Raw genomic sequence first — 16,340 nt, forward strand, 5'->3', positions numbered from 1 at the left:
CCCTCAGGCACCGCCATGCCCTTTCCCCAGCACTTCCTCTAATGGACACACACGGGGTGGGGCTCCAGGATGCCGCCTCCCCCAGCCCCGTCTGAGTGGGGACAGAGGGCTCTGAGGGGAACGTGGGGTCTCCCAGGCCCCTGGGCAGGGCCCGCTGCCCACCTGTGTGTGGCTCACTCCACAGCAGCCTCCCGTGGGAGAAGGGGCATCGGAGTCTCCCCCAGGGAAACAGCTTCCCGGGCCAGCCTGGTGGGAAGTTCTCTGGGGAGAGATGGAGGCCAGGAAGCCTGGGCAGTGGAGAGGTTCCAGCTGAGCTGTGGGGCCCGGATGCTGCTGAGCGGCCTGCAGGCCTGCCCCTGGCCAGCTGGCTCCGGGTTGGGAGAGACGCAGAATGGGACATTGGCAGGGATGGACGAACGGACGGAAGGGGGACTGGGGGAGGTGAGGGACTGAGCAAGAGAACCCCTGACCACCCAGGCTGCAGGACACTCGTGGTGGGCAGGCGGGAGGCCAGGGAGGCCAGGGACACTCGTGGTGGGCAGGAGGGAGGCCAGGGAGGCCAGGGGTCCTGGCCGGGATGGTTCCCGTCCCGCACAGAGGAAACACACCCGCGCGGGCCATGGGAGGCCACAGGCTGCAGGCCGGGCAGAGGAAGTTATTGGAAAGTCAAACCGGAATGGCACGAGGAGGGGCCGGGCCGGCCGGGCAGATGGTTCCTGCTGGGGAAGCGGCGGGCACAGCTGCGGCCCCCCGGCCCCACCGCACTATCGCGGCGACACAGCTGGCTGCCTCTCCCCTCTGCGGCCCTCCCCTCCACGGCCCTCCCCTCCACGGCCCTCCCCTCCGAGGCCCTCCCCTCCGCAGCCCTCCCCTCCACGGCCCATGAGGCCCTGCTACCCCCCACCCTCCCCAGGGCCTAGCTAGCACAGGCTGGCGGGCGGGCGCACGTTAGCAGGGCCTGGTGCTTCTGGAGGAACACAGGCCTGCGTGCCAAACAGGCCCAGCTGGCCCGACCCTCCACAGCCGACGAGGCCCCACGGGGTCAGGAGAGGCTCTCTGGGAAGGGCTGACCCCCACCTGCCCCGGGGACAGCCTCCTGCTGCCCGGCTCCAGCTCGGCCTCCACCTGCATGTCCCAGGCTTCCTCTTTGCTGCAGAGCCAGCCCCCCATATCAGGACCTCGGGGTCCCGGAAAGAGCAGCGCAGGTAAGAGGCTGGGGGGCAGGGGCGGCCGGAGCAGGCAGGGGAGGGGCAACGTCTCTGAGCTGCTGCCTGTGCAGCTCTGTGGACAGCGTGGTCAGGTTGACTGGCCTCAGCTGTCCCACAGCCAGGACAGGTGGCCTGAGGTGCACCTGGCGGGCGCCAGGCCCGAGTCCCGGCCCTACCTGGAGGCCTGGGCCTGACCCACACACACGGGGCCAGCTGTGTTCCTCCACAGTGGGGCAGTGGCCAAACATGGAGGACAGAGGCCCCTCCTCGGGAGGCCCAAGGGCATCCGCCAGATCTCACGAGGGAACTGGAGTTGACCTGCGAGCGAGAGATTCCGGGCAGGACGGGGGGACATGGCTTCTCTGACGTTGCCAACCTCGGCCCACACCTCGGGGCTTGGTGTGCAGGCATTTGGTCTGCCCTCCCCCGGGGCCACGTGGCCACCTCCAGGGAGCCTCTAAAACCAAGTGCTCCTCACCCTGAGTTTTTGGCCTGTCATCTGCAGAGGGTCCTACCCCGAGCAGACTCTGTAGCGGTCCAACCTCTGGGGCTCCAGCCACCCACAGATGCCTCCAGCAAAGATGCCACTGTGCAGAGCCTGTGGTGTGCAAAGATCAGTGTGCAGAGCTCACGGTGTGCAGAGCTCACGGTGTGGAGAGCCTGTGGTGTGCAGAGCTTGTGGTGTGCAGAGCTTGTGGTGTGCAGAGCTTGTGGTGTGCAGAGCCTGTGGTGTGCAGAGCTTGTGGTATCCAGAGCCTGTGGTGTGCAGAGCTCACAGTGTGCAGAGCCTGTGGTGTGCAGAGCTCACAGTGTACAGAGCTCACAGTGTGCAGAGCTCACGGTGTGCAGAGCCTGTGGTGTGCAGAGCCTGTGGTATGCAGAGCTTACAGTGTGCAGAGCCTGTGGTGTGCAGATCTCACAGTGTGCAGAGCCTGTGGTGTGCAGAGCTCACGGTGTGCAGAGCTCACAGTGTGCAGAGCTCACGGTGTGCAGAGCCTGTGGTGTGCAGAGCCTGTGGTGTGCAGAGCTCATGGTGGCAGAGCTTGTGGTGTGCAAAGCTTGTGGTGTGCAGAGCTCATGGTGGCAGAGCTTGTGGTGTGCAAAGCTTGTACTGTGCAGAGCTCACAGTAGCAGAGCCTGTGGTGTGCAGACCTGTGGTGTGGTGTGGTGTGCAAATCCTGGGGTGTGTAGGGCCATGCTGCTGACACAACAGCATGATATTGGCTTCTTCCAAGTGTGGCAGCACACACCCCTGAGGGAGGGGGCACTGTGGGGAGGGGGCTCTGTGGGGAGGGGGCACTGTGGGGAGGGGGCACTGTGGGGAGGGGGCACTGTGGGGAGGGGGCACTGTGGGGAGGGGCACCACTGCGGGGAGGGGGCACTGTGGGGAGGGGCACTGTGGGGAGGGGGCACTGTGGGGAGGGGACACTTTGGGGAGGGGGCACTGTGGGGAGGGGCACTGTGGGGAGGGGGCACTGTGGGGAGGGGGCACTGTGGGGAGGGGCACTGTGGGGAGGGGCACTGTGGGGAGGGGGCACTGTGGGGAGGGGGCACTGTGGGGAGGGGCACTGTGGGGAGGGGGCACTGTGGGGAGGGGGCACTGTGGGGAGGGGCACTGTGGGGAGGGGGCACTGTGGGGAGGGGGCACTGTGGGGAGGGGCACTGTGGGGAGGGGGCACTGTGGGGAGGGGGCACCACTGTGGGGAGGGGGCACTGTGGGGAGGGGCACTGTGGGGAGGGGGCACTGTGGGGAGGGGGCACTGTGGGGAGGGGCACTGTGGGGAGGGGGCACTGTGGGGAGGGGGCACCACTGTGGGGAGGGGGCACTGTGGGGAGGGGGCACTGTGGGGAGGGGGCACCACTGTGGGGAGGGGGCACTGTGGGGAGGGGGCACTGTGGGGAGGGGGCACCACTGTGGGGAGGGGGCACTGTGGGGAGGGGGCACCACTGTGGGGAGGGGGCACTGTGGGGAGGGGGCACTGTGGGGAGGGGGCACTGTGGGAGGGGGCACTGTGGGGAGGGGGCACTGTGGGGAGGGGGCACTTTGGGGAGGGGGCACTGTGGGGAGGGGCACTGCGGGGAGGGGGCACTGTGGGGAGGGGCACTGTGGGGAGGGGCACTGTGGGGAGGGGGCACTGTGGGGAGGGGGCACTGTGGGGAGGGGGCACTGTGGGGAGGGGGCACTGTGGGGAGGGGGCACTGCGGGGAGGGGACACTGTGGGGAGGGGGCACTGTGGGGAGGGGGCACTGTGGGGAGGGGACACTGTGGGGAGGGGCACTGTGGGGAGGGGGCACTGTGGGGAGGGGGCACTGTGGGGAGGGGGCACCACTGTGGGGAGGGGGCACTGTGGGGAGGGGGCACTTTGGGGAGGGGGCACTGTGGGGAGGGGGCACTGCGGGGAGGGGGCATTGCGGGGAGGGGGCACTGTGGGGAGGGGGCACTGTGGGGAGGGGGCACTGTGGGGAGGGGGCACTGTGGGGAGGGGGCACCACTGTGGGGAGGGGGCACTGTGGGGAGGGGGCACTTTGGGGAGGGGGCACTGTGGGGAGGGGGCACTGTGGGGAGGGGGCACTTTGGGGAGGGGACACCACTGCGGGGAGGGGGCACCAGTGCGGGCCAAGGTGTGGCTGGCAAAGACAGCCTCCCCCCCAGGAGCTGGGCTCAGGGCCCTCCACCGCCCACCCCGCCATGTGGTGTTGGGCCAGCTCTCACCAACCCGTTTCCTCCTGCTGGCCCCACGTGGCGTGGGTGTGGCTTCCCGTGGACAGGGCGGAGGCGGGAGGTGACTTGTGGTGCTGTTGTCTGCATGGCAGGGCTGACCCCCGGGGGGAGGTGGCAGGAGGTAGTCGTGAATGTGGCTGGGTGTGCAAGGGTGTGGTGGGGGGTTGGTGGGTGGAGACCCCCAGAGCTGGCCGTCTGCGCGGACAGACGCACAGACGCCCACCCACCGCCTCGAAGTTCCCAAGTCAGTCCCTGCTCCTCAGGGACTCAGGACTCACAGGGACCCTGAGGTTCTGGGGGTCACCTCCAGGGGCAGCGTTGCCCTGAGCCGTGCTGGAGGGGGCTGGGGTGCCGGCGGGGAGAGACCACGAGCTGCCCTGCCCACAGCCCCAAAGCGAGCAAGCCCCTCAGGCGGGCAGCGGGCTCACTTCAACCGAGGGGCCAGAGTCGCTCCCCGCAGAGCTGAGCCGGGGCGCCCCGCCCACTCCTGGGGCTGGGGGCTGAGAGGGAAGGGCTGGGGTGGCCAGCAGGGAGGGGACCCCCTGGTCCCTCTGAGAGACCCCTGCAGGACCGAGCGGTCAGTTCCCGCAGTTCAGGCAGGCAGGCCCGTGAGCCTCAGCGTGGGTGGGGGAGAGCGCGGGTGCCCCCGGGGCACTCCCCTGGGGGAGCTCACCGCTCAGGGCACCTGCCACGCTCCGGCCAGTGTGGGGGGAGCACGTGTGGGGGACCTCCCGCCCGCCGTGCGCCCCGTGGGCAGCTTTCTTGTTGCCGCTCCCTGCACAGTGCGTGTGCGTGTGTGCATTCCTGCCTCTGCGTGGTGAGGCTCTGAACACCGTGTAAGCCCTCTTGGATGGGGGAGGAGGTGCTGTGTGCAGCGTGGGGCCGTGTGTGGAAGACATGAGCAGGGCGGCGTTCAGTGCCTCCGGGGTCATGGGTCTGGTCCCGGACGCATGCACCCACTCCAGACTCTCACAACCCTGCAGGAGGCCCAGAGCTGTGATGCTGGCTGTGCTGAGCCAGGCTCCGGCTGGAGCCTCTGCGGAGGGGCCTCCATTCTGCCTCCTGGTGCATCTGGGCTTCCTGGGTGTCTGGCCGTGATGTCCGGTCACTCCAGTCCCAGCCTCCATCCTCAGTGGCCACCTCTTCCCTCCCGAGACCTCAGGCCTCTCTCCAATGATGGAGCCGCCTGGTCCAGCAGCAGACCAGAAGGAGATGGACGGCGGGAGCTGGGGGCTCTCTCCGTCATCCCTTAGGGGAGGAGCCGGGCACCCCGGCCAGGGCTGGCTCCACAGCCGCCAGCATTAAGGGGTGCAGGTGTGGGTGATGACGTCCCTGGAGTGGACACAGCGTGGCCACAAGGGGGCCGGAAGACGGACATGTCACAACGGACATCGTTGTGACAGGTGTGTGCAGCCCCTGCGACGGAGGCCCGGCCCGCTGCACAGAGCTCCTTCCCGTGCCCCCCGCGTGCCCCATGCACACCCCAGCTCATGTGTGGGGGCGCCCGCTGCACAGAGCCCCCACTGCTGGCCGTGTGGCTCAGGGGTTCTAGGTCAGGCGTGAGGCCCGGGGCCTCCGCTGCCATCACAGGCTCTGCCCACAGACAGCATGGGATCGAGTGCCCCAAAAGAAATGAGCTCATTACCTGACTTACTTAAGTGTAACGGCTCTGTGCATCACCTAGAATAGCAATAACTTCCAGTGGGGCGGTGGCCCCAGAGCCCTGCTGACCGGCAGGCCCCGCTGGGAGCCACCTGCTCAGGGACAGTGGACCCCTGGCAGAGGTCAGAAGGGAGTGGGGAAGGAACCCGGGTTGGAGAGCGGAGAGGAGGCATGAGATGGAGGCCATGAGGGAGGCAGGTACCAGCAGGGCCTCCCTCCCCCTCCTGCCATCCAGGACTGTCCACAGTCCCCTCCCCCTCGGCAGCCTCCGGGACCTGCTGGGGGGGTCTCTACCCTGAGCTCCAGCACTCTCCCCCCAAAACTTCACAAGAGGGAGCCAAGGGACGGAGCCCCGGCCAGGCGGGCTCCCTAGAGGAAGTGGTCCTGCGGGGCGGCGTGGAGGCCGCGTTCCAGGCGAAGGGCTTCCGTTCTCAGCAGAGATGAAGAGGAAAGCCTGGTGGTGTCCGGCCGCCGCCCCAGCCCTCGGACACTCTCAGTTCCACAAGTGCAGCTGCCCGAGGAGACAGGAAGAGGGGCTGGGGCCCGGCACAGGTCCAGGGCCCTCCCAGGGCCCTCTGCCTCCGAAGCCACGGTGGCTGTTGCCACGGCTACAGGGCCCCACGGGACCTCCAGCTCGGCAGCCCGGCCCCCAGCTGGGCCGCTCGGGCCACACAGGTGTTCATCCTGCTCTGTGTCAGGAATCCCAGAGCAGATGTTTCCTGCCACCCCATAGCTGACACCTGGATCAAGTGTGTCCTAAAGCCCAAGAACAGTGCCAAGAACAGTCCCAGGGCCCCCCTAGGGACCTGGCAAGCGCTCTCTGCTCTGCTCCTGGTGACAGAAGGCCTGAGGAGCTGGCAAGGAGCAGAAGGAACTGGGCCCAGGGTTTCCTCCTCCCTCCAGTTCTGGGTGCATTTGTTGGGTTTCCGGAAAGCCCCAGCCCTCAGGCCTGGAGGGGGGGGGGGGGGCTGCACCTGCCCGTGTGTGCCGCTCCCGGAGCTGTGGGGGAGACGCCTCGGATCTCTCAGAACAGGTCTTCCGCACACACCCTGGCCAGAGCATCCTGGGAGCTCAGAGCAGCTGGCTCCGCAGACCCCGAGCTGACCGCTTCCCAGAGCAGACCCTGGTGGAGGCTGCCAAATGCCACTCTCTACCAGGAGGCTCACCCTGGGCCCCAGGCGGCTCCCTGGCTGGCCGTGCGGGGCTGTCCCTACCCGGGGGCTCCCTGGACAGGGGCTCCCCAAGCAGCGTGCACACAGGGGAGTGCCGCGGGAGGGCGGCTTCCTGTCAGAAACAAACGCCCAGGTGAGAGGTGAGCTGCCACCGCAGAGGCCTGGGCCGGCCGCCGCGGGCCTGCCGTCCGCCCCCGCCGTCTGCCTCGCCACAGGCCTGCCGTTCACCCTGCCGTCCACCCCCACCGTCCACCCCCGCCATCCACCCTGCCATCCACCCTGCCGTCCACCCCCACCGTCCGCCCCCGCCGCGGGCCTGCCGTCCACCCCTGCCATCCGCCTCGCCGCGGGCCTGCCGTCCACCCTGCCGTCCACCCCGCCGCGGGCCTGCCGTCCACCCCCGCCATCCGCCTCACCGTGGGCCTGCCGTCCACCCCCGCCATCCGCCCTGCCACGGGCCTGCCGTCCACCCCCGCTGTCCACCCCCGCCATCCACCCCCGCCATCCGCCCTGCCACGGGCCTGCCGTCCACCCCCGCCATCCGCCCCCGCCGTCCACCCCCGCCGTCCACCCCCGCCATCCGCCCCCGCCGTCCACCCCCGCCGTCCACCCCCGCCGTCCACCCCCGCTGTCCGCCCTGCCGTGGGCCTGCCGTCCACCCCCGCCGTCCACCCCCGCCGTCCGCCCCGCCGTGGGCCTGCCGTCCACCCGCCTCACCCCTCATCCCAGCAGCGCGCAGGGCCCTGCGGCTCTGTGGCAGCCCCGGGCCCTTGGGGGCATGGTCACGCACCTCCCGTGGGGACCGCTTTCCCAGTCCTCCAAAGTCCCTTCATCCTTTTAGAAGGGAACGGGTTGGGGGGCGCCTGCCAGGATCGCGTGGGGCGCTGAGTCCAAACCCCAGGACCACCAAAAATTCCTTTCGAATTGAATACATGTGGCAGTCATGACGTTCCAGGGGGGTGGGATTGGATGAGCACCGTGTGGACGCCACTGCCGACGCTTCCTCCACAGTCTTCCCCGACTGCTGCCCGACTGGTGGCATTCGCACCCAGCTCTGCTCAGATGGGTAGCTGCCATCCAGGGGCGGCCCCCTGGACCAGGCCTGCCAGGATGCAGGATGGCTCTGACTGCGCCCAGCAAGCCCCATCTCTGGGCAGGGAGGGAGGGCTGGGAGGTCCTACAGGCCCCATGCGTGCAGGGAGGGAGGGCTGGGCACTGGGTAGCCTGGCACTGGGCACTCCTCCCCATTCTCCCACAGAACCCATGGGGCCTCGGGCCTGGTCCTCGCTGAAGATGGATGTGGGGGTACCAGGTGGGGCAGGCGTACCTGGACGGCCGCCCTGCAGCGCTGGGCCTGTGGGGCAGGGCCGGGAGGCCGCTACAGTGCTGGCCTGTGGGGCAGGCGTGCCTGGGCGGCTGTGGCACTGGGCCTGTGGGGCAAGCGTACCTGGATGGCCACCCTGCGGCGCTGGCCTGTGGGGCAGGTGTGCCTGGACGGCCGCCCTGCGGCGCTGGCCTGTGGGGCGGGCGTACCTGGGTGGCTGCGGCACTGGCCTGTGGGGCGGGCGTGCCTGGATGGCTGCCCTGCGGCGCTGGCCTGTGGGGCAGGTGTGCCTGGATGGCCGCCCTGCGGCGCTGGCCTGTGGGGCGCTGGCCTGTGGGGCGCTGGCCTGTGGGGCGGGCGTGCCTGGGCAGCTGCGGCGCTGGCCTGTGGGGCGGGCGTGCCTGGGCGGCTGCGGCGCTGGCCTGTGGGGCGGGCGTGCCTGGGTGGCTGTGGCCTGTGGGGCGGGGCCCACGTGGACACATGCTCTTCTCCCCGGCTCTGCCTGGTGCTCAGTGTCCTCACGCCCCCTGGCACAGTGTCCCAGGCCATGAGTCACTGGGCATCTCTGGGAGATGAAGGTGGTGGAAAGTCCTAGAACTGGGCTAGAGATGGGGCCCCTGGGTCCAGGAAAACCTACTCTGCTCTGAGCGGCTCGAGGGAGCTGCCCAGGCTCTCCTGGAAGGCAGGGGAGAAGCACACGACTCTCACTGTGGAGCACAGCCAGAAGGGGTTCGGACTCTGCCCTGCCTGGGGCCCGGGGCTCAGGGTCCTTCCCCCCCCACGGCCTATGCCAGGCCCGGGGTCCCCCCACACGTGGCCTGTGCCGGGCCCGGGGTCCCCCCCCCACAGCCTGTCCCGGGCCCGGGGTCCCCCCCACGGCCCTGTCCTTAGGGAACACATGAGGCCAGGGGCTCTGTCCGCTTGAGGTGAGAGGTCATGAAATGCTTCGCACGGCTTGGACATGGGACTCTGCTCTGGGTGGATAAATAGCCAGTGTCCAGCAGAGGTATCAGTTAGCTGTACCCCACAACCTCACACTGCACCCCACCTGCATGTGCATGAGACGTGCACTGGCAGGTGGCACGTCTCTGGTAGATGCATCGCTGCGGGGGGGGGGGCACATTCAGGATGTCTGGTCAGTGTGGCAGAGCAAACATCTGAACTAGGAGCTGGGCATGAGACCTTGATGAGGATGTCCAATGCAGGACGGACAGATGGGCGGTGGACAGACGGATGGATGGATGGATGGATGGATGGATGGATGGATGGATGGATGGACAGATGGGTAGTGGATGATTTCTACTCCAGATGGATGGATGGATGGATGGGTGGTGGATGAATGGATGGATGGATGGTGGATGGACAGACGGGTGGTGGATGAATGGATGGATGGGTGGTGGATGGACAGACGGATGGATGGATGGATGGATGAGTGGTGGATGGATAGATGGGTGGTGGATGGACAGATGGATGGACAGGTGGGTGGTAGATGGATGGATGGGTGGTGGATGAATGGATGGATGGGTGGTGGATGAATGGATGGATGGGTGGTGGATGGACAGATGGATGGGTGGTGGGTGGATAGACAGAGCTCTTCTTCCTTCTGAAGTGAGTGGGGTCTCCCGGGGGGAGAGATGAGGTGCACACATTCAGTATGGCTGAGCCAGGCTCTCTCCTGGTCCTCCTCTCCGTCTACTCGCTGAGTAATGAGGTCGAGCTCTCAGCCATTCAGGCTCTTGGTCAGAGGCCTTCTACACAGAAACCATTCCCGCGGGTTCTGAAGTCCGTCTGGCCGCTCTGCTGCTGGCACACAGTAGGTGCTTAGGAAATGTCAGCCGAGAGGGTCCCTTGTCCTATACCTAGCGGACTGAGTCTCTGGTGGGCAAGAAAGAAGAGAGGAGGGGCTGCAGGGGCGAAGGCTGCCTTTAAAAATCCTAACATTTTCTGTTTGTTGGTTTGGGGTATTTATTACTGTTTGCTTGCTTTAAGACAGGTCTATGTAACCCACGCTGGCCTTGCACCCACGATCCTCTTTCCTCAGCCTTCTGAGTGCTAGGATTACGGGCGTACACTACTATGCCTAACTGCAAGTCTTACCTTTAAGCTGCATTGTGGATGAGTCCCTCCAACAGGCACAAAGGCCGCGTCACATGATCTCACTTTATGAAATGTCAGGAGAGGAGAATCCATAGCAACAGAAAGTGGATTTGTCATCTCCAGGGCCCAGGAGGGACCTCAGGAGTGGCGTTCGTGGAGATGGGACCCGGACAGCGAGCAGAAAGGAAAGTGTGCGGCCGGCCCACCAGGGACTCAGATGGCCCCGTGTGGAGTTAGTGGGACCCGGGCGGGCTCCACGCTGCCCCAGAAGCTGATCCCAGGACCCAGGGCCCAGGACAGGAGGCAGAGCCCTCGGGAACGAGTCCCCCGCCCCCCACGGCCATGGCCAGTGGTGGAAGGTGCTGTTGGTCCCTCCTTTAGCCACACACCCCCAGAAGCCTGGCCTCCAAAGCCTGTCCTCAGCCTCCAGTCAAGGATGCCGGAATAACACCCTCCACCATAGGGGAATCGGCCACCTTTGGTGTCTCCCCCAAAGATACAAAGGTCTGATGCCACAGGGTGCCAAGGTTTCCATGCAGGAGAAGCCACGGGCGATCCCCTCCCTCCGAGCCCTCCCGCCCGCAGCGGAACTTCTCCTCCCAGAGCAGCTCCCCTGAGGGGTGGCCACGCTGCCCTCAGCTTCCCCCTGGAGTTTCAGCTCCTCAGCTATTTTAGGTCCCCTGGTCACACCCAGAGTCCTTCCTCTCCAGACCTGTGAGCCGGCGGCCGGCAGCCTGATCCACCCTCCGTCTCTCCAGATACGCCGATTCTGGATGCTTCTCCGCAATGGAATCCCTAGGTATTGGGGTGCTTTGTGCCTGGCTCTGCCACGCAGTACCATGCCCTCAGGCCCACCCATGGTGGTGTGTCTGGTGCCTGTGCACCTACAAGCTGTCTGCCTTTCTGAGCCTGCTTCCTAGATGTGCACAGGAACAGTGAGGATGGCCACCAGGGTGGACGCGATGGTCCAGTGAGGGCACCAGGGTAGAGGCCTGGCGGAGGGGGCACCAGGGTAGAGGCCTGGCGGAGGGCACCAGGGTAGAGGCCTGGCGGAGGACACCAGGGTAGAGGCCTGGTGGAGGGCACCAGGGTAGAGGCCTGGCGGAAGAGGTGGCACCAGGGTAGAGGCCTGGCGGAGGGCACCAGGGTAGAGGCCTGGCGGAGGACACCAGGGTAGAGGCCTGGCGGAAGAGGTGGCACCAGGGTAGAGGCCTGGCGGAGGACACCAGGGTAGAGGCCTGGCGGAGGGGGCACCAGGGTAGAGGCCTGGCGGAGGGGGCACCAGGGTAGAGGCCTGGTGGAGGGCACCAGGGTAGAGGCCTGGCGGAGGACACCAGGGTAGAGGCCTGGCGGAGGACACCAGGGTAGAGGCCTGGCGGAGGACACCAGGGTAGAGGCCTGGCGGAAGAGGTGGCACCAGGGTAGAGGCCGGGCGGAGGGCACCAGGGTAGAGGCCTGGCGGAGGACACCAGGGTAGAGGCCTGGCGGAAGACACCAGGGTAGAGGCCTGGCGGAAGAGGTGGCGCCTTTGCCTTCATCCTCCCTGGGCCGCGTGCGGTGACCCGCTGTGCTCTCCATGCACAGTGCTCTTGTTCCTAGCGGGGTCCTCATTCCAAAGAGAAGCTTGGAGAGGTGCCCCGAGCTGGGACACAGCCCTAAAAGGGTGCTGAGTGGGTGTGTGGGTTTCTGGGGCGGGTTCTGACCCGGAGCCGGGGTGGGAGCCGGCTCTCCTGTGGCTCGAAGCCTGGGAGGGAGCAGAGGGTGGGTCTGGGGGAGGGCCAGCTCCGCCAGGGGTCTCCTATGGTTCCGACGTGCAGCTGGCCAGTACAGCTCCAACTCTCAGCTCAGAGCCCTGCTGCTGTGCCCCAGAACTGAACAGGACTCAGAGAATGGCACACGGGCTACCCTTGGGTGGGAATGGGACACTGCCCCGGCGTGGTCACTGGGGCCAGTGGAAGGCAGGTGGACCCAGGGACGGCTGGAGGCCACTGCATGGTTGTGCAAGGGTGCACAACCTCCACCACACAGGTCACCAAGAGAGCCCGGGCCCCACAAGCCACCGAGAGAGCCCATGTCTCACACGTGCCACCGAGAGAGCCCGGGCTCCTGAGTTCTGATCAGGAAATTCTGTTTGGGCTCCAGAGGCCAAATCAAGCTGGCACAGGCTGTGGACCAAGCAGCGGCCCTCCCAGGCCTCCCGGGACCCAGCCCCAGGGTGCCCTCCCACGCACCAGGGAGCAGGAGCGGCTGTGGGAGGGAGGGCGGCGTCTGTGTGCACACCGTCCTGGGGCAGTTGGGGGGCAGGGTCCTGTCCTGGCAAAACGGCCTTGGGAGGCTTCAGGGAGGGCCAGCGCCTGGGGGAGGGGCGGTCAGTGACACCTGGAGATGGCTGTGACCACACAGAAGCAAGTCCCCGAAGTGTGCACACACAGACCCCGAGCCGGCCCATCCCTCAGCTCAGGCCACGTCCCATCCTGGATGCTAGGACTCCTGAAGTAGTGGGCAGGCCCCTGACTGAGGGCGGGTGGGCACTGGGACAAGACAAGGGGCGGAGGGAGGGCAGCGGGAGGGCAGGCGGGGGCTGGCCGGGAGGGAGGGCAGCGGGAGGGCAGGCGGGGGCTGGCCGGGAGGGAGGGCAGCGGGAGGGCAGGCGGGGGCTGGCCGGGAGGGAGGGCAGCGGGAGGGCAGGCGGGGGCTGGCAGGGCGGTGGCCTCTCTCTCAACCCAGACTACAAACCAGCAACAACACACAGGCAGGCTGGAGCCACCTGGTCCCAGGGCATCACTGAACCTAGTGCCCCAGCTGCCCCCCAGCCCCCCCAGCCACCCCCTAGTCCCCCCTAGACCCCCCTAGATCCCCCCAGCCTGCCCTCTCCAGTCCCCCCATTTCCCCCCTGCCGGCCCCTCCCAACCGCCCCCCCAGCCGCCCCCCCAGCCAGACCCCTCCCACCAGCCCTCCCCAGCCGCCCCCCCAGCCAGACCCCTCCCACCAGCCCTCCCCAGCCGCCCCCCCAGCCGGACCCCTCCCAGCTGGACCCCTCCCAGCCGAACCCCCCCAGCTGCCCCCCAGCGCCCCTCAGCCGGACCCCGCAGGCCGGACCCCTCCCACTGGCCCTCCCCAGCCACCCCCCCAGCCAGACCCCTCCCAGCCGAACCCCCCCCCAGCTGCCCCCCAACCCCCCCCAGCCGGACCCCTCCCACCGGCCCTCCCCAGCCGGACCCCTCCCACCGGCCCTCCCCAGCCGGACCCCTCCCACCGGCCCTCCCCAGCCGCCCCCCCAGCCGCCCCCTAGTCCCCCTCAGCCAGCCCTCTCCAGCCCCCCCATCTCCCCCTAGCCGGACCCTAGTCCCCCCTAGCCCCCCTCAGCCAGCCCTCTCCAGCCCCCCCATCTCCCCCTAGCCGGACCCCTCCCAGCCGGACCCCTCCAGCTGCCCCCCAGCCGCCCCCCCAGCCAGACCCCTCCCACCGGCCCTCCCCAGCCGGACCCCTCCCACCGGCCCTCCCCAGCCGCCCCCTAGCCGCCCCCCCCAGCCAAACCCTCCAGCCGCCCCCCCCAGCCCCTCTGCAGGCAGGTTCAGGGGGAACAGGATAGGGGCCGTGCTCGTGGTCCACATCATAGTAGAGCAGGCTGTTTCCAGGAGAAGTCAGCCCATCCTTGTGTCCTTCTGGAGTCAGTCTGGTCAGGCCCTCCACATCCACAGGGAGACACCGGCTGGAGAGAAGCAGAACCTGGGGCAGGTGAAGCCGGAGGCCGAGCGGCCAGCCCGCGATGGCCGTGGAGCTAGCCCTGGGGGAAAGCCTGAGACGACGTGATTAAGATTCATGGAATGAAGTCAGCAACACAAACCCAAATGTTTATTTTCCCAGGGGTAAATTACGACTTCAATAGGCAGAAATTACCGTCCTGGACCCTGAATAGCAATGAAAGGCACCTCACCATCGAGGTCAGCAGGATGTCCCGCCCCGGCAGCCTCCTCCATCCCCGGGGGCCGGCCAGCCCGGCTCCCATCGCCCAGCCCCGCTCCCCATCGCCCAGCCCGGCTCCCATCGCCCAGCCCGGCTCCCATGGCCCAGCCCGACTCTCCATCGCCCAGCCCGGCTCCCATCTCCCAGCCCGGCTCCCCATCTCCCAGCCCGGCTCCCCATCGCCCAGCCCGGCTCCCCATCGCCCAGCCCGGCTCCCATCGCCCAGCCCGGCTCCCATGGCCCAGCCCGGCTCCCATCGCCCAGCCCGGCTCCCATCGCCCAGCCCAGCTCCCCATGGCCCAGCCCCGCTCCCCATCGCCCAGCCCGGCTCCCATTGCCCAGCCCCGCTCCCCATCGCCCAGCCCGGCTCCCATCGCCCAGCCCGGCTCCCCATCGCCCAGCCCGGCTCCCCATCGCCCAGCCCCGCTCCCCATCGCCCAGCCCGGCTCCCATCGCCCAGCCCGGCTCCCCATCGCCCAGCCCGGCTCCCATCGCCCAGCCCCGCTCCCCATCGCCCAGCCCGGCTCCCATCGCCCAGCCCGGCTCCCCATCGCCCAGCCCCGCTCCCCATCGCCCAGCCCGGCTCCCCATCGCCCAGCCCGGCTCCCATGGCCCAGCCCGGCAGGGCAGCTTCAGTACCCGCTGGATGGTGCCGAGGGCCGGGGTGGACACGAGCTCGGGCCGGCTCACAGTCACTCGCTCACACGCATTCACACGTGCTCGCTCACACTCACCCTCGCTCACACACACTCACATGTGCTCACTCACCCTGGCTCACACGTACTCACACTCACCCTCGCTCACACGCACTCACACTCACCCTCGCTCACACACACTCACATGTGCTCACTCACCCTCGCTCACACGTACTCACACTCACCCTCGCCCACACGCATTCACACGTGCTCGTTCACATGCACCCTCGCTCACACGCATTCACACTGCTCGTTCACATGCACCCTCGTTCACACGCATTCACACGTGCTCACTCACATGCACCCTCGCTCACACGCATTCACACGTGCTTGCTCACACTTGCTCACACACACCCTCACACGCATTCACATGTGCTTGCTCACACTCACCTTTGCCCACACGCATTCTCACGTGCTCACTCACACACTCACATGCACTTGCACACCCTCGCTCACACACTCACCCTCGCTCACACACTCACATGCCCTCACTCACACACACTCGCTCACACTCACTTGCTCACTCACATGCCCTTGCTCACACTCGCTCACACACTTGCTCACACGCACTTGCTCACACGCACTCACTTGCTCACACGCACTCACTTGCTCACACTCACTTGCTCACATGCACTCACTTGCTCACACGCACTCACTTGCTCACACGCACTCACTTGCTCACATACACTCACTTGCTCACACTCATATGCCCTCACTCACACACACACACCCTCGCTCACACACACTTGCTTACACACTCACACGCCCTCGCTCACACACACTTGCTTACACACACTCACACGCCCTCGCTCACACACACTCGCTCACACTCACTTGCTCACACTCACTCACTTGCTCACATGCACTCACTTGCTCACACTCACACGCCCTCACTCACACACACTTGCTCACACTCACTTGCTCACACTCACTTGCTCACACTCACTCACTTGCTCACACTCACTTGCTCACACTCACTTGCTCACACGCACTCACTTGCTCACACGCACTCACTTGCTCACACGCACTTGCTCACACGCACTTGCTCACACGCACTCACTTGCTCACACGCACTCACTTGCTCACACGCACTTGCTCACACGCACTCACTTGCTCACACGCACTTGCTCACACGCACTTGCTCACACGCACTCACTTGCTCACACTCATGCCCTCGCTCACACACACTTGTTAACACACACTCACGCCCTCGCTCACACACACTTGCTCACACACACACTCGCGCTCACGCCGGCTGCTGGCTTCAGCCCCCGTGCTGGCAGCCCAGCCCCCCTGCAGGCTCTGGGAAGGACCTGGGACTGGAATCCAGGAACGGTCCGTCCGCAGGGGGCTGGCACCGTGGGGCCCAGGGCCCCGCACTTGCTTCTGGTCCTTTCTGCCCCCTCTGACTTCTGGGCGCCCAGGCAGGGCAGCGGGGAGGTGGGGAGCAGCCTCCTGCTCTTGCCTCGTGCCCCAGGAACACCCCAGAGGCCC

General features: G+C 67.1%; 1 protein-coding gene across 3 annotated transcripts in view; it reads left to right on the forward strand.

The window, feature by feature from the left end:
- Positions 1-943: 943 nt before the first annotated feature.
- Cbfa2t3 (CBFA2/RUNX1 partner transcriptional co-repressor 3) overlaps positions 944-16,340 on the forward strand; it is a 76,529-nt gene continuing 61,132 nt past the window's right edge. For all 3 annotated transcript variants that reach the window (XR_006151329.1, XR_006151330.1, XM_042702202.1), the window contains exon 1: positions 944-1,205. Coding sequence is in view for 1 of the 3 variants with exons in the window: in XM_042702202.1 (XP_042558136.1) it covers positions 1,130-1,205 (76 nt within the window). In the remaining 2 variants the exon portion in view is untranslated. The remainder of the gene's footprint in view (positions 1,206-16,340) is intronic.

This window comes from Dipodomys spectabilis, unplaced genomic scaffold (genome assembly GCF_019054845.1).
Source record: "Dipodomys spectabilis isolate Male_0828 unplaced genomic scaffold, ASM1905484v1 ptg000318l, whole genome shotgun sequence".
NCBI lineage: Eukaryota > Metazoa > Chordata > Mammalia > Rodentia > Heteromyidae > Dipodomys > Dipodomys spectabilis.